The 18,248-nt window shown below is 40.1% G+C and overlaps 1 protein-coding gene across 1 annotated transcript; it reads left to right on the top strand.

Annotated features, from left to right (window-relative positions):
* Positions 1-5,200: 5,200 nt before the first annotated feature.
* Positions 5,201-16,936, top strand: QNG1 (Q-nucleotide N-glycosylase 1). The gene is made up of 4 exons (XM_005896652.3): positions 5,201-5,781; positions 6,300-6,559; positions 13,813-14,008; positions 16,147-16,936. The coding sequence occupies exons 1-4, from the start codon at positions 5,445-5,447 to the stop codon at positions 16,377-16,379; spliced, it is 1,026 nt and encodes a 341-aa protein (XP_005896714.1). The 5' UTR covers positions 5,201-5,444; the 3' UTR covers positions 16,380-16,936.
* Positions 16,937-18,248: the final 1,312 nt, after the last annotated feature.

Raw genomic sequence — 18,248 nt, forward strand, 5'->3', positions numbered from 1 at the left:
CATCCATTGCTCCAGCCAACTTTTGCAACTTATGCTCAAGAATGCATTTTAACTCATTTTCTTTAAGTATCTGTCATAATCAATCATGATAGAAAATAGAAGATGTAGCAATGATTGTTGCCAATGCCTGAAATTTAATTCAGCTATTCAGACTGACGGTTCACTGATAATTGGAATAATCAAACTTGATTACTGGTCAGGAGGGGGAAAATTGATAGGGACACAACATCATTGATCATGCCTCCCTCTCTGATCTTCTCTTCAAAAGCCTATGCCTAAGGGATAGAGTTTCTGGTAAAGGTTTTCAAAAGAAACATACTCACTTGGTATGTTTCCTTGGCCCTTTAGAGCCATCTGACAACTATAAAGCCACATACTAATGATAGAAAAAGAGGAGCCTAGTTCCTTGCTGACATTCTCAAATAGCTGCACCAGCCTTGGAGTGTCTACTTCTGGGGTTCTTACTGTATGATAATAACAATCTCTTTTTCATTTAGTCACTGGAGTCTGGTTTCTGTTGCTCATGTATAACTCTACCCAGACATTTGATTGTCTACTTTTCCCACTAAATCATAAGATATCAGATAGGATCTGCTACCTGTGTAAGCTAGGATGCTTTCATAGAAAATAATAGAAAACCCAACTCAAAATGTCTTTAACTATAAAGAAGAACTGTACAAAAAGATCTTCATGACCCAGATAATTACGATGATGTGATCACTGACCTAGAGCCAGACATCCTGGAATGTGAAGTCAAGTGGGCCTTAGAAAGCATCTCTACGAACAAAGCTAGTGGAGGTGATGGAATTCCAGTTGAGCTATTTCAAATCCTGAAAGATGACGTCGTGAAAGTGCTGCACTCAATATGCCAGCAAATTTGGAAAACTCAGCAGTGGCCACAGGACTGGAAAAGGTCAGTTTTCATTCCAATCCCAAAGAAAAGCAATGCCAAAGAATGCTCAAACTACCGCACAATTGCACTCATCTCACATGCTAGCAAAGTGGTCCTCAAAATTCTCCAAGCCAGGCTTCAGCAATATGTGAACTGTGAACTTCCTGATGTTCAAGCTGGTTTTAGAAAAGGCAGAGGAACCAGAGATCAAATTGCCAACATCCGCTGGATCATGGAAAAAGCAAGAGTTCCAGAAAAACATCTATTTCTGCTTTATTGACTATGCCAAAGTCTTTGACTGTATGAACCACAATAAACTGTGGAAAATTCTGAAAGAGATGGGAATACCAGACCACCTGACCTGCCTCTTGAGAAATCTGTATGCAGGTCAGGAAGCAACAGTTAGAACTGGACATGGAACAACAGACTGGTTCCAAACAGGAAAAGGCTGTATATTGTCACCCTGCTTATTCAACTTATATGCAGAGTACATCATGAGAAACGCTGGACTGGAAGAAGCACAAGCTGGAATCAAGATTGCCGGGAGAAATATCAATAACCTCAGATATGCAGATGACACCACCCTTATGACAGAAAGTGAAGAGGAACTAAAAAGCTTCTTGATCAAAGTGAAAGTGGAGAGTGAAAAAGTTGGCTTAAAGCTCAACATTCAGAAAACAAAGGTCATGGCATCCGGTCCCACCACTTCATGGGAAATAGATGGGGAAACGGTGGAAACAGTGTCAGACTTTATTTTTTGGGCTCCAAAATCACTGCAGATGGTGATTGCAGCCATGAAATTAAAAGACGCTTACTCCTTGGAAGGAAAGTTATGACCAACCTAGATAGCATATTCAAAAGCAGAGACGTTACTTTGCCAACAAAGGTCCATCTAGTCAAGGCTATGGTTTTTCCTGTGGTCATGTATGGATGTGAGAGTTGGACTGTGAAGAAGGCTGAGTGCTGAAGAATTGATGCTTTTGAACTGTGGTGTTGGAGAAGACTCTTGAGAGTCCCTTGGACTGCAAGGAGATCCAACCAGTCCATTCTAGAGGAGATCATCCCTGGGTGTTCTTTGGAAGGAATGATGTGAAAGCTGAAACTCCAGCTTGGCCACCTCATGCAAAGAGTCGACTCATTGGAAAAGAGTCTGATGCTGGGAGGGATTGGGGGCAGGAGGAGAAGGGGATGACAGAGGATGAGATGGCTGGATGGCATCACTGATTCGATGGACGTGAGTCTGAGTGAACTCCAGGAGTTGGTGATGGACAGGGAGGCCTGGCATGATGTGATTCATGGGGTCGCAAAGAGTCGGACACGACTGAGCGGCTGAACTGAATTGAACTGAACTGATAAAGAAGTTTATTAACTCAGATAATTGGAGATCTAGAAGTAAGACAAACTTAAGAGTAGACATAATCCCATGATTCCAGTTCCATTTCTCTCTCTGCCGTTCTTTTGACTTCCCCTATATGTAGACTTCTGTTCCAGTTACCATCAAAAGGACTGTAGTGGGGGCTTCCCTGATGGCTCAGTGGTAAAGAATCCACCTGCCAATGCAGGAGACATGGGTTTGATCCCTAATGCAGGAAGATTCCATGTGCTGCGGAGAAACTAAGCCTGCTCACCACAACTATTGACCCTGTGCTCTAGAGCTTGAGATCTGGCAACAAAAGAAGCCACTGCAATGAGAAGCCCGTGCATCTCAATTAGAGAGTAGTCCCCTGCTTGCCACAACCAGAGAAAGCTTCACAAAGCAACAAAGACCCAGCACAGCCAAAGATTAATTATTTTTAAAAGAACTGTAGCAATTTCAAGCCTCACATCCAATAATAACTATGTCCAGAAGAATTGTCAATCACTTCTCAAAGTTCTCCTGGAAAAGTTTTTCTGGAAGCAGCCTTCAAACCTATTCTTGCAACTCACCGAGGTGAACTGGGGAACATGCATGATCCTAATCCAATCTCTGGCAAGAGGGTAATATTACCCTTAGACCAGTCCAGACCTCTGGAGCTGAGAATGCTGTGCTACATCAACTGTGAATGAGAGAGGGATTTCTGAACATCAAAATCCTGTTGGGAAGAAATTCTGACAAAGGAAGGCAAGGATGTTGAGTAGGTAAAGAACTCACTTTTTGTACTCCCAGCATCTTGCAAACATACTTAAAAAAAAAAAACTCCACCCTACACATGCAAAGTTTATACTTTATCTCAACAAGTTCCTTGAGAGAAGGAATAATGTTTTACTTCTGTTTATACTACTCCTGTGTCTAACTCAATAGCCTGAACATAGTAGAATTCAAGTTGTTGATTTTTCTGTCAACAAGCCTCAGAAAATAGCCTAAATTATTTAACCTCTTGGATTCTTTTGTAGATTGCTAGAACTTCTTGCTAATCCATCAACTTTTTTTTTCTTTTGGCCACATGGCTTACAGGATGTTTAGTTCCCCACAAGGGATTGCAGCTGGGACAACGGCAGTGAAAGTGCCAACTCCTAACTACTAGACCACCAGGGAACTCTGTACTAATCAACTTCTTTGACTCCCAAGACTTAGAACTGCTGGGATAGTCAACAGGTTGACATTTATTCAATAACTGTGTTACTGTATTAGTTACTTTTTCAAGGAGAGCAAATCATCAGAGAAGGCAATGGCAGCCCACTCCCGTACTCTTGCCTGGAAAATCCCATGGACGGAGGAGTCTGGTGGGCTGCAGTCCATTGGGTCACTAAGAGTTGGGCACGACTGAGCGACTTCACTTTCCTTTTTCACTTTCATGCATTGAAGAAGGAAATGGCAACCCACTCCAGTATTCTTGCCTGGAGAATCCCAGGGACGGGGGAGCCTGGTGGGCTGCCGTCCATGGGATCGCACAGAGTCGGACACGACTGAAGCGACTTAGCAGCAGCAAATCGTAGTGAAGTTCTTTTTTTTTTTTTTGTAGTGAAGTTCTTAAAAGCTCCTTTTTCTCATCCAAATGGAGAAGAGGGATGAAGATGTTCTGCTTTTCTAGGGGCACAGTTGTCAGATGTAAAGTTCCAAATCCTCCCCAAATTCATAACTAGAGATGACTACTGATGATTGTTTTTAATAGTTGATTTTCAAAGATGTGAACATGTAATATGATCCATGGAAATAAAAGTCTCTAAAGGAGAAAAAAAATATTTGCTTTCTTTCTAAAATTTCATCACTAGGCAAATTTGGGTCATTGACTTCTAAAATTCATTCCTCATCCTACTAGAAAGTTTGTGTTTGTTTTTGTTTTTGTTTTGTTTTTAAAGTTTGGGGTTGTGAGGGGATACGTATATCTTCTAATAATGTCTCCTCAGTTGATTAGAGCCACTGACATAGCCCCTACCTGACCAGGATAGTTGGCATTGCTAAGCTTGGTTCACAGAAAGTGCCTTTGACTTGGAGATCTCATCTCAGCCTAGACCACTGCTGTGACCAGGGACTAAGCACTGAACCACTCAGTTTCTCTTGCAAAAACGGGGATTACAGTTGCTGCTTTTGACATGGCCCAAGACTAACTGGGATTCAGTATTTCAGTATTTAAGCACAAATCCAGACACACAATATTAATTTAACAATTTAAATGGATGTTTCCTCATTCACTTCTCCAAACATTCCAACCAGTCCTAAATCTCCCAATGGGCCTGGTGTGCTTATTTGCTCAGTCCTGCCCGACTCTGCAACCCCATGGACTGTAGCCTACCAGGCTTCTCCGTCCATGGGGATTCTCCAGGCAAGACTATTGGAGTGGGTTGCCATTTCCTTCTCCAGGGAATCTCAACCCTGAGATCGAACCCAGGTCTCCCGCACTGCTGACGGATCCTATACTGTCTGAGCCACCAAAGGGGCCAGGAATACAGCAAAATGAAGAGGACTGCCTGGGGGATAGGGGTTGGGGGGACCGCCAACCCGTGTCGCAGTCTTGGGGTGGCTCGGTCCCCGACACGATGACCCACGGCCATAAAGTTCCTCGAGTCCCAGGAACTTGGCTGCAGCGTGTCGCCAACGGTGTCCTGCCCAGACTTCGCCCTCAGTAGGCAGGAGAGGCGCGAGTGCCGAGTGAGAGCAACACAATACACCGGTTGGAGTAGCTGAAACTCGGGCCACAGCGTTCTCGCAGGCCCACCTGCCGGGGGGAGGGTGGGCGCACGGGCAAATCAGCTAAGTCCTCAGGTCTTAGGTTGGGCAACTCACAGTAGGCGCGCGACCGACTCTCGGAAGCGGTTTCCGGACCTTCAGAACCGGAAACGGGTCTGGGCGCGCGCCCCGGCCCGAGTGGGCGGAGCCCCCCTCCCGGAAGTGCCTGCAGCCTCAGGCTGGTTTTCGCTGTGCCCCAGTGGTGCGCGCGGGGCCGTAGGGGTTTGGGGACCGTCGGTTCTCTTATCCTCTCTGAGAGGGCGGGAGCCTGTTAGGGCAACGATCCCGCGGTGGCAAGGGAGGGAAAGTCGTAGGGGACCCTGGCCTTTGTCCCTGCTAGAGAGGAAAGGGCGTTTGGCCAGCCCGCGGGCAAAAGTGTCGGTTCCTGTTCCACAGAAGTGCGGGATGGATGGGCTTCTGACTCCCAGGGAGTCTGCAAAATTCATTGCCGAGAACAGTCGAGATGTGTTCATTGATGACGGAGGCGTGCGGAGGGTGGCCGAGCTGCTGCTGGCCAAGGCCACGGGGCCCGAGCTGCGCATTGGGGGCTGGAAGGCGATTCACGAGCTGAACCCTAGGGGCACTGACGAGGCCGCCGTTAACTGGGTGTTCGTGACAGACACGCTCAACTTCTCCTTCTGGTCGGAGAGTGACGAGTATAAATGTCAGGTGGGGTTCGGGGGGAAGACGTACAGTGGGTACTGGTCCCTGTGCGCCGCGGTCAACAGAGCTCTGGACGAAGGTTGGTACCTCTACTCCCGGTCAGACCCAGTGGCGTTGAGATTTCATTTTACTAGGAGGGTCCCACAGAGTGGGCTGGGACATGGAATAATGTATTGATAAGATGAATTTATTGCCGGTACCTCTGCTTAAAAGTACGAGAAGAAGCTGGCATAAAATCTTCAGTGTGAAATGATTCTGATTTTAATACTTAGCACTGTCGCAGCTAAGACTGAAAGTCGGTTTTCTTAGGAACGCCACTCTGATGATATCTGAGGAGCAAAGGGACAAATATTATCCCACACTCTACACAGTCAAAATACATTTGGTGTAATATTACAATTGTTAGAAGTGATTGAGTAAGTACAGACGAGCAAATACAGAATGAGGGATCTGTTCCTGATTTTTAATTATTCATCTACTTTTAATTCATTCCTGTAATACTTAAGTGGTTTCATTTTAATTGTATGTTGTAAAAGCAAGGGCCTAATGAATATAAAAGTATGACATTGTTCCTCTGCATGTGCTTTTCTTCCTAAGGGATCCCAATAACTAGTGCTTCCTACTATGCAACAGTGACCCTTGATGAGGTTCGGCATATACTCCGGTCTGACACAGATGTCCCCATGCCTTTGATAGAAGAGAGGCATCGGATTCTCAATGAAACCGGGAAAATTCTGCTTGAGAAGTTTGGAGGCTCTTTTCTTAATTGTGTCCAAAAAAGTGATAAAAGTGCTCAGAAGTTATTGCACCTGGTAGTTGAAAACTTTCCTTCTTACAGAGATGTGACTCAGTTTGAGGTGAGTTGCTCCCCTTCTAGAGATTTTAGAGTTCTTAATTATCTTCCCATAGATATCTCTCTTACTTTCAGAACTCCTTTCGAGAATAAAAATTTAAATTCTGGAATTTTTTCCTAATGGAACCAAGGAACAGTAACAAAATTGTTAAGCAGTTTTTCAAAGACATCACTTCTCTTAATGTTTTCTAATCAGTGTATTTCCTTTATTTTGTCTTTTACAATGTTTCAAACCTAAGAAAACGCTAGACTTAACATGATGTCACTTAGGGATAGTGAGGTCGTTTTAGTACTTCAAAAACTTTACTTCATTGGATAAGAATCAGAATGTATACTAAATTTTCTCTTAAAAAAATTTGATGTTGAGTTCTAATGTATATATACTATGTATTTCCTTTTTCATGCACAGGGTAGTTTAACAGTATCATTTGCTCTGTGGTACAAAGACTTCCCTGGTGGCTCAGACGGTAAAGCGTCTGCCTACAATGCAGGAGACCCAGGTTCAGTCCCTGGGTCTCGAAGATCTCTTGGAGAAGGAAATGGCAACCCACTCCAGTATTCTTGCCTGGAGAATCCCATGGACGGAGAAGCCTGGTAGGCTACAGTCCATGGGGTCGCAAAGAGTCAGACATGACTGAGTGACTTCACTTCACTTCTTCACAAAAAAATTTAAGTAGGCATACTTTTTAAATGGTGAACATTTTGTATACTCTCCTAGTATACACCTGGATTTTATTTTTGTATAATTCTTTTAGAATTCATTATCACTGTGTATTTTAACTGTTGAATAGAATTAAAAGTAACAAGAGGGACCATATATATAAATCTCTTGACTAAGTTAATAAGTACTTATGTCAACTTGGAATTTTAAAGCTACCCTTTTATAATCACAACAACTAAAATGGTAGTATTGTTCAAATCTCTCTTTATGATTTACAAGGTATTTGCATGCACACTCATTGATCCACAGAACAATTCTGTAGGGCTAAGGACAAGGAGCATTATAGTCCTATTTGTAGACTTGGAACCAAAGTCTCAAAAATAGAAAGGTTAGCTAATGTACAATATCTTAGGTCATTTAGTCAAGAAATAGCTAGCTTTTCAGTTCTACTGTAAAGTGAAAGATGCCTGATTATGTTAAGATTCTTTTAATTGCAAGTGACAGACACAAAACAAGATTTGGAGATAAATATCCAGGATCAGGGACTCAAAGCCATGGGAATTCAGTCCTCTCTTCTTTGTTTCTGTTGACTCCATTTTTCTCTTACCGCAGACCAACTTTCTCCATGAAGTAGAAAAGTAGATAACTGATAGGACCTACTGTATAGCACAGAGAACTCTACTCAGTGCTCTGTGATAGCCTAGTCTGTAACTCTACTCAATACTCTATAGTAGGAAAAGAGTTCCCCATTTTATCACTTTAGCCACCAGGGAGAGAGGGAGGAACTCTCTTGCTTCCAGTTCTAAAACTCCTGGACAAGGACTGATTGACCTGGCATGGATTATGACCAGTTAAGTGTGCCTGTGGAGAGTAGTACGGATGGGACACAGGCAGTTCCTAGGGAAGAGACCCTAGGCCACTGTTGAACTTCATTCTCTTCTGAGGAACCATTTTATTAATGCAGAGGTTCCTATGAGCTTTATCTTAGTCTTCAAAGTATGTCATTTCAACCTTGTTTTTCAGGAAATTTAGATCAAGTTCCTTATTTCATACTGGCCATTTAAATATATTAAACAGTGTATAAAAGAAATCAAACTGTCATTCATGTTGCTTGGAATCTGTGTATTCCAGAATCAACGTGGTTGTTGTAGAAGAAGGGCTAAGATTAAATTTAACATGACTTTAGGATGGTGGCTAAGTTGGTGAAGAATCTGCCTGCAATGCGGGAGACTTGGGTTCGATTCCTGGGTTGGGAAGATCCCCTGGAGAAGGGAAAGGCTATCCATTCCAGTATTCTGGCCTGGAGAATTCCATGGAGTATGTAGTTCATGGGGTCTCAAAGAGTCGGACACAACTGAGCGACTTTCACTTGCTTACTCCCTTACTAGGATGGAATGAATTCAGGACATCAGGTAGTTGTTTACTTTCAAGTTGTCCTGAATTTTTGTTTCTGTGAGAGAAAGGAGTGAATTTTTTTGGTAGATAAGATTGAGTTAGTAAGTGTTTGCTGAAATTCTCTTTTATTTATAGCAGAGTGCTTTCTTTTCATTTGTTATATATGCTGAGAAGTTCAATTAGAAACTGTACCAGGATATAGATTAATTTTTAAGGCTGATAACACATTTTTTTTTTTCCTTTTTGGCCACACCATGCGGCATGTAGGCTTTTAGTCCCTTACCAGATATTGAACCTGTGCGCCCTGTATTTGAAACTCATAGTCTTAACCACTGGACTGCCAGGGAAGTCTGTGACTGATACATTTTAAAATGAAAATTAGTACCTGAGCCATTTCCCATCAGTACTCATTTCTAAAATACATTCTTACAGAAAATTCCCCAAAATGTAACAAAAATCAAATTTAAACATTTTAGTACTTTCTTAAAGAAGCTTCCCTGGTGGCTCAGACTGTAAAGCATCTGCCTGCAATGCAGGAGACCCGGCTTCGATTCCTGGGTCGGGAAGATCCCCTGGAGAAGGAAATGGCAATCCATTCCAGCACTCTTGCCTGGAAAATCCCATGGATGGAGGAGCCTGATAGGCTACAGTCCATGGGGTCGCAGAGTCAGACACGACTGAGCGGACACGACTGAGCGACTTCACTTTCACTTTCACTTAAAGAAGTATTACTACATTTTTTCATTTTTCATTTATATTTTCATAAGATTATGATTATTGTTATCCCAAGGCACTATATTTCTTGAATCCCTGTGACTCCTCACATAACACTGAGTGTATAGTGAGGACTCAATCCTTTGATTAGTTAATTTTAAGTTACCTTTGCATATTTATTTATTTTTAAAATTTTTTATGGAGTATAGTTGATTTACAATGTTGTGTTAGTTTCTGGTGACATAAATAATTCACCAAAGCGAATCAGTTATACATATGTCTACTCTTTATTTATTTTTTTGTCCACTCTTTTTTAGATTCTTTTCACATTGCAGAATATTGAGTAGAGTTCTCTGTGCTGTACAGTAGGTCTTATTAGTTATCTACTTTATATATAGTAGTGTGTATATGTCAATCCCAATCTTCCAAATGATCTCCCCCCCCACCCAATTTTCCACCCCTGGTAACCATAAGTTTGTTTTCTACATCTGTGATTCTGCATATTCATTTAAAAGATAAACAAATAATTAAAGCACTTTGCTCAATTCCAAGTCTAAAGGAATTCTGATGAACTTTTGGCACTGCTGCTGAATTCAGAAAGTGATAAAATCAAATGTATTTTTAAAAATTTAGTTGATTATTTATTGGCTGCACTGGGTCTTTGTTGCTGTGCTCGGGCTTTTCTCTAGTTGTGGCAAGCAGGGGCTATCTCCAGTTGTAGTGCAGGGCTTCTCGTTGTGGTGGCATCTCTTGTTGCAGAGCACAGGTTCTAGGTGTGTGGGCTTCAGTAGTTGCCGCACTTTGGGCTCCGTAGTTGTGGCTCATGGGCCGTAGAGCTCGGGCTCCGTAGTTGTGGCACATGCGCTCAGTTGCTCTGAGGCATGTGAAATCTTCCAGGCCAGGGATCGAACCCATGTCCCTTGAATTGGCAGGTATATTCTTATCCACTGTACCACCAGGGAAGTCCTTTCTATACATATTTAAAATTTTTTTTCTAATTGCAAAAGTAAAATTAATTATAGAATTTGGATAGTACAGAGAAGTGGTCTTTATTCTGCCAAGAGGTAACCATTGTTCACAATTTGGTCTTTTTCTGTGTGTGACTATATGTATATATATGTATAGAGACTATAGATATATATATGAGCTGGGAAGAAATATGCTATATAAACTGTTTTAAAATTTAATATATTATGAGCATCTATGTCAGTAAAAATTCTTTCACAGCACAACTTTTTTCCATGCTACTCTTCTTAATGGCTTCATAGTACTCCACTGTATTGATGTACATTACCATAATTATTTGCCCAAACTATTTTACCACAATAATTGTGATATATAGTTTTATTTTTAAATTAAATTTTATATCTTATTGTTTCCAGTTTTATGTAAAAATAAGCAATATTGCACAGCAGTTTAACACCCGTAGTTATTTCCTTAGAATGAATTCCCCGTAATGGGATTACTGAGTTAGAGTGTGGCCAGGATTTTCAGACTTATAATACATAAAAATGGTTACACTTCTCCAGGAAAACAATAACAAAGAGGATCAGCAGTAGCATATTTGAGTGTCCTTTTCCCTACTCCTTCATAATATTGTAGTAGTATCAATTGCTGTATTTTTTAATCTTCAGCAAGTTACTAAAAATAGTTATAATTGTTTTTAATGTTACACTTATTTACTGAGATTATCATTCGTTTTTAGACATTGTGAACAAGTTAGTGAAGTTAGAGAATTTGTCTAAATGCAACAGTTTAGATGAGTGATTTCTCAACCTGGCTGTGCCCCAGAATCAGGAGACTTCAGAATTCAGATACATTTCCAAAGCACCACCATCAAAGATTCTGATCACTGGGTAAAAGAACTTTATTTTTTAAAGCTCTTAAAGTGACTCTGATTTAGAATATTCAGTAACTATTGTTGTTTAGTTGCTAAGTCATGTCCGAGTCTTTTTCAACCCCAGTGACTGTAGCCCGCCAGGCTCCTCTGTCCATGGGATTTTCCAGGCAGGAATACTGGAGTGGTTTGCCATTTCCTTCTCCAGGGCAACTTCCAATCCAGGGATTAATAAACCTGCATCTCCAGTGTTGGCAGGTGGATTCTTTATCACTGAGCCATCAGGGAAGCCCATTCAGTATATATAAAAGCCCTAATTAACAAATCAACTTCCTTTATGCTAACATACTGATAAATATACATGAAAAGCTTGAGCTTTTCTCCCCTGGTGGTTCAGAATCAGCCTGCAATTCGGGAAACCTGGCTTTGATCCCTGGGTTGGGAAGATCCCCTGGAGGAGAGCATGGCAACCCACTCCAGTATTCTTGCTTGGAGAATCCTCATGGACAGAGGAGCCTGGTTGGCAACAGCCCATGGGGTTGCAGAGAGTCAGATAGGACTGGGTGACTAAGCATAACTGATAACATGTTACGTTATGATTAAGCATTTGTAATTCTTGACCTTTCTATTTGTTCATGATAAGTTTGTTGCAGAAAATCAACTCATGGTTATAGTGTTTTACATTGATTATTATTTTATAAAGGTACTATTTTGAAAATATTTTATTTGCAAAGCAAAGCTTTAATGCAAAGCATTATGGTACATATGTGTTATGTACTTAGTTGCTCAGTCATGTCTGACTCTTTGTGACCCCATGGGCTGTGGCCCACCAGGCTCCTCTGTCCATGGGATTTCCCAGGCAAGAATACTGGGGTAGGTTGCCATGCCCTCCTCCCGGGGATCTTCCCAACCCAGGGATTGAACCCAGGTCTCCCGCCTTGCAGGAGGATTCTTTACCATCTGAGCCACCAGGGAAGCCCTATGGAACATATAGGGAATTGTTACTAGAGAATTTACTGGTATTTTCAGTGATAGCAGTTAATATTTTAGAGATGTAGATTTGGTTACTAAAATTATTTGACTACTAAAAACCATATCAGCTTCTTAAAAAATGCTTTATAGGTGATTTGAATTTATTTTTAGATTCTTCACTTGAATTTGTTTTTGTTTTCATTTTAGGGTTTTATAATCTAACCTTCATGATATCCTAGTTGGCTACCATGGAAACAGTGCTCATGATGTGACAATTTGTGTTGTGTTAGATGCTGGCACTGATTTTGTTATATAAGTCTGGCTCCTAGATTTTTCCTGTTTGCTCTATGCATGTATGCATGTTAAGGTGTTTCAGTCATGTCCAACTCTTTGCAACCCTATAGACTGAAGCCTGCCACGCTTCTCTGTCCATGGGAATCTCCAGACATCGTGCTCTCCTCCAGGGGATCTTCCCAAGCCAGGGATTGAACCCATATCTCTTATGTCTCCTGAATTCGCAGGAGGGTTCTTTACCACTAGTGCCGCCTGGGACGCCCTTGCTCTATGAATCTTGTTAAAAATAGGAGACAATAGCTTCTATTATAATATATATTATGATGAATACTTCTTTTTGGAACAGTTTTATTTTGTGAATTAAGTTTTATGCTTGCTATTCAATAAAGTTTACTTGAATTAGAAATCTAGTTACCATCTACAAGTCCAGCATCCATAAAGGAACAATTTCCAGGTTGTCATATTTTGGTAGGTTTGGGAATATAGATTATTCCCAGATGATATAGAAATATTTCTTAGTGGTAATTTCTTCCCCCATCACTCAATGTAATTTACAGACTTTACACCAAAAAATGAGTATAGGTATTTGCCCTAAAAAACAAAATACTCAGTTTCTTAGTGGTGGCTTTAGAAAATTTAGTTAAAGAAAAATGGAAAACTTAGTTTACTTAGAAAAAGTACATCTGGATTGATTGCAGGGGGTATTCTTTAAGGTTAAACAATATTAAGTTATTTCTCATTAGGATAGTATAGCAATATTTTTAAAAGAAGTAGTTTTAATAGAGTTTTTTTTTAATAAATAAAGGAATCTATATTATCATCTTAAAGAATTTTTATATGGAGTCTATCCTTGAAGAATTTAATTTCATTTTTTATTTACTTCTTTATGTCATTTACTTATTTAAACATTCTCCAAGGTGGTCAGAATGTGTTTTGGGAGCCAGTGATACTTTTTCACAGTTAGCAGACTCACAGTTGTAAAAGATGATTTGAGGTCATTAGCCTTGGTATTAAGACTAGGAGTAGATTGTAATTATATTTTTCTACAGTCCATGCTAATCTAGCCCTTAAACATAGTAAGCAGATAAATTATAGTGGCACAGAAATATGTATGTATATAAAGTAATGTCATTGAAAAAGAACTAAGTAGTACCATGATGACATGAATTGTATTTTATGTGTTTTGAAAAATAAAGGAAATAAACCTGGAGTGATAATTTAGTATCTATAGACTCCCTTTTTTTCTATAAAAGGTCTATAAATTCTTACCAAAGAGTAAGATTATTTACCCTTGAAAAAATGTTTTCGATGTGTACCTTTTTTTAATAGCATACATAAGGCTTTCAGATACCCAGGTAACATTCATATTCTCTTCATTCATCAGGGGAAAAGAATTTCTTTTTACAAAAGGGCCCAAATCCTGGTGGCAGATACGTGGAGTGTATTAGAGGGGAAAGGAGATGGCTGCTTTAAGGACATCTCCAGTATCACCATGTTTGCCGACTATAGATTACCTCAGGTTCTCGTTTACCTGGGAGCCCTGAAATACTCCAATGAACTACTGGAGAAGCTTCTCAAAGGTTTGCTAGCTTAATTAAGACATTTTTTGTTATACTGTGAATTGTTCAGTCTTTGTCATTTCTTTCACAAAAGGTCTTCCCTTAAAAAAAAAACAAAACACTATTATTGTTAAAAGCACATGTAAAGAATGCAAGGGCAATTAAATTATAGAGAAAATTGGTTTTTGTTTTTTACACCGTGGAATATGGTTTTGCTGGAAATCACACTATCTGGACATCATCATTTCAGAGTCTTACATTAAAATGACACCTACATTTATGTCACATGAAGGTGTGCAACACTAAGACAGTTCAGGTTTGTATTCAGAGTGTTATTAATTAAGCTTAAGAGCACACTACACTGTGAAATAAAAAGTGGGCTGACAGATAAATATGTACTGGATTTTGAGTGAGGAGGCTCCAAGGTCTGCTGCTGGTTTATCTTGCACAAGTCACTGACTTTTCTAGGCTGATTTATTTGCCATAAGTATAGATGATTGTGTTTGTATGAAAAGTAACTTTTCGCTTTTTAAATATCCCTTTGCATAAGGAAAATAATTATATTGTACAATTTTCGTGTTAATTTCTCTTTTAGGGGCAATATTTTCAGCTACTTTTTTCTTTATTTTTAAAAGAAGTTGTTTTTATGATGAGTAATTTTCTCCTGTGAAATAGATTTCAATCACCCAAAATAAGAATGACACATTATATAAAGGTACCATTATTCCTATGGTTGCTTCTACCACATTTTTATGTAGCCTCGGGCAATCCATTTTGCTCATTTCCTCATTTGAAAAATAGCAAGCTGTTCTATGTCATAATACTCATGTCTGGGATCATTAATTGTTGAATACCTTTAAAGGGACAACCTTTAGCAGTCAGGGCTTCTTCTACATACAGCCATAATCAGTTGATTTTTTTGGGGGGAGGGTATATGCAATACACATTCCTATCTTTATAAACACTTTCTTGCCTGGTTTCCCCCACCCAAATTTTCTTCTATTCAGTTCAAATCCTACACATCCAAAAAGGCTTAACTCAAATGCTAAGTCAGTGTCTGTTCTTCCACTTGCCCCAAGGATCAGAGATAGAGATATGGAAGGGACACAAGTAACACTATTTAAGATCCCAAGGGACAGAATGGAACCAGTATGGGTAGGGCATTTCCTCTAGGTCTCAGTGGATCACAGGGCTTCTCAGCTACTGCGAAGCTCTGTGCAAGAGTACCGATTGGTGGCCTGAGGCCAAATATAGCTTGCAGATGTGTTTTGTTTGGCTTGAACAGTGTTTTAAGCAATTTTTAATTAGTTATCAACACTTGACAATTAGATTTCACATGAAATTCAATTTTCTGATTTCCAAGAGAAGAAAAATGCTCAAACTTTGGGGTCTACCTTGACGGGGCAGCATTTTGCATCCAGCTGCTGCATCCACTTACTCTGTCTGCCTCATCTTTAACGACAGTTGAGTTGCTAAGCCCAATTCTAGTCTCCCTGGCAAAGCACTGCCAGTGTCCACCTTGTAGGATCAGATATACTCTGGAGATAAGCACTGAATACCTGTAGGATCTAGCGGCTCTGTATTCAGGCAGAGCTGACAGAAGGATCCTGACTCTGAAGAACAAGCATGGTTTTCCTTGCTCAAGCTAAGAACTTTGATCTCCTAGGTTTTTCTTGATGTATCTGGAGTGTACACAAGACAACATTAAGTTCTCAAGGGTAAAGGAGGTGCTGTTTATTTGGCCCCCTGGGAGTCCTCCAAATTTTGCAGTAATTTTTTTTCTCCAACATCAAACCCAAATTTTAAATCCTCTCTTTTAAATAATTTAATAATCTTGCTGTCATATTTTCAAATGTATGGCTCACCCATATTCAATTAGCAGATATTTATTGGGGAGCTAGTATATACAAGGGATCATGCTAGGTCCTATGAATATTGAGACAATCAAATCAGACACAATCCCTGTCCATGTGGAACTTAACTTGCAATTTTGAATTAATTCGAGTTTAGACATGGTTTAAATTACCAAAAATAAATAAAGTCTGAGATTTACAATTTGAAAATGAGTACTGTTTACTGCATTTTGTCCTACAGTAAAGTTTTGAATACATTTTATTTCATTGACTATTAGTGCTTATTTTTCTTTTTCTTCCTTGCAGGAGAAATGCTCTTTTATGGGAATAGGCAAGAGGTAGAAATCAGAGGGTGCTCAGTTTGGTGTGTCGAGCTGATCCGGGATTGTCTTCTGGAGCTTATTGAAAAAAAGGGTGAAAAAACTACTGGAGAGATCAATTCCATTCTTTTGGATTATTACTTATGGGACTATGCCCGTGATCACAGGGAAGATATGAAAGGAATTCCATTTCATCGTACACGTTGCATATATTATTGACCCATAGTGTAAACTGATCCTAAGAAATTCCTTGCATTTTTGTACCATAATTATTTATACAATTCTGCTTTGATATTAAGAGAAAGTGGTAGAGGTTACAGCAACAAGAAAATTGATTAGCCAGACTCTCTTAAAATCTTTTCCTGACATATCACCCTGTATTCCTAATTTTATCCTTTGTTTGCTTGTTTAATTTTGAGTATATTTTCCCTTTCTACAGATACATGAGAGAAATAATGAAGAAAATTTAATGCTTTCTTTAAATCTCAGATTTCTTAAAATTAATCATGTCTTATAATGATCTTTAGTGATAATATTTCATCCATTCAATCGGTATCTTTTTTCATGGTATAGTAATTTTCTGTGTACCATAATCATTTGATATAAGAGAGAGTAGGGTCTTTGCTGTATTGAATGCTCCCACTCTTATAGAAATCAATCTTGACAGATATTTTAAAACTTTTTGTTGATTAACATAATGATTTTCAATTTAGGATATCTTTTTTTTTTCCAGAGTAACTATATTGAAATTCATTGAATAAAGATTTTTTAAACATTTCTTAAATATGGAATGAATTGTTTCATTAAATAGAATTTGCCGGATATATTTTTTTAAAGTTTACTTGAATTTGATTATCTATGTTGTAGGACTCTCATTTCTCAGCTTCACCACCACTTTTGTCTAATGTGGTTAGTCATTCAGTCATGTCCAACTCTTTGTGACCCCACATACTGTACCCTGCCAGGCTCCTCTTTCCATGGGATTCTCCAGGCAAGAATACTGGAGTGGGTTGCCATGCCCTCCTCCAGGGGGTCTTCCCAACTCAGGAATCAAACCCAGGTCTCCCACACTGCAGGGGAATTCTTTATAGTCTGAGCCACCAGGGAAGCCCATCGTCTAACATAATCTTGATTTTTGTTAATTATCTACCTTGTCACCTCACTGTGTGTAAATTAGGGAAAGCTCGGAGAAGGCGATGGCACCCCACTCCAGTACTCTTGCGGGAAAATCCCTTGGGTGGAGGAGCCTGGTAGGCTGCAGTCCATGGGGGTTGCTAAGAGTTGGACATGACTGAGCAACTTCACTTTCACTTTTCACTTTCATGCATTGGAGAAGGAAATGGCAACCCACTGCAGTGTTCTTGCCTGGAGAATCCCAGGGATGGGGGAGCCTGGTAGGTTGCCGTCTATGGGGTCACACAGAGTCTGGCATGACTGAAGTGACTTAGCAGTGGCAGCAGTCATTTCTCCAAGCACTTTACTGCCATCTGCTGGAAACTTGTCGGAGTAACTTTACAAATGACAAAGTGGGAATGTGAATGGGGCATCTGAGTCATATACTGCCCTTTTTTTTTTTTTAATTGGAGTGTAGATGCTTTACAATGTTGTATTAGTTTATATTGTACAGCAAAGTGAATCATCCATATGTTTACGTATATCCCCTTTTTAAATTTCCTTCCCTTTTAGGTCACCACAGAGCACTGAGTAAGAGTTCCCTGTGCTATACAGTAAGTTCTCATTGGTTATCTATTTTATACATAGTAGCATATATACCGGAGAAGGCGATGGCACGCCACTCCAGTACTCTTGCCTGGAAAACCCATGGACGGAGGAGCCTGGTGGGCTGCAGTCCATGGGGTCTCGAAGAGTCGGACACGACTGAGTGACTTCACTTTCACTCTTCACCTTCATGCATCGGAGAAGGAAATGGCAACCCACTCCAGTGTTCTTGCCTGGAGAATCCCAGGGATGGGGGAGTCTGGTGGACTGCCGTCTATGGGGTCGCACAGAGTCGGACACGACTGAAGTGACTTAGCAGTAGCAGCAGCAGCAGCATATATACATCAATCCGAATCACCCAATTTATCC

This window comes from Bos mutus, chromosome 8, assembly GCF_027580195.1.
Source record: "Bos mutus isolate GX-2022 chromosome 8, NWIPB_WYAK_1.1, whole genome shotgun sequence".
Lineage (NCBI taxonomy): Eukaryota > Metazoa > Chordata > Mammalia > Artiodactyla > Bovidae > Bos > Bos mutus.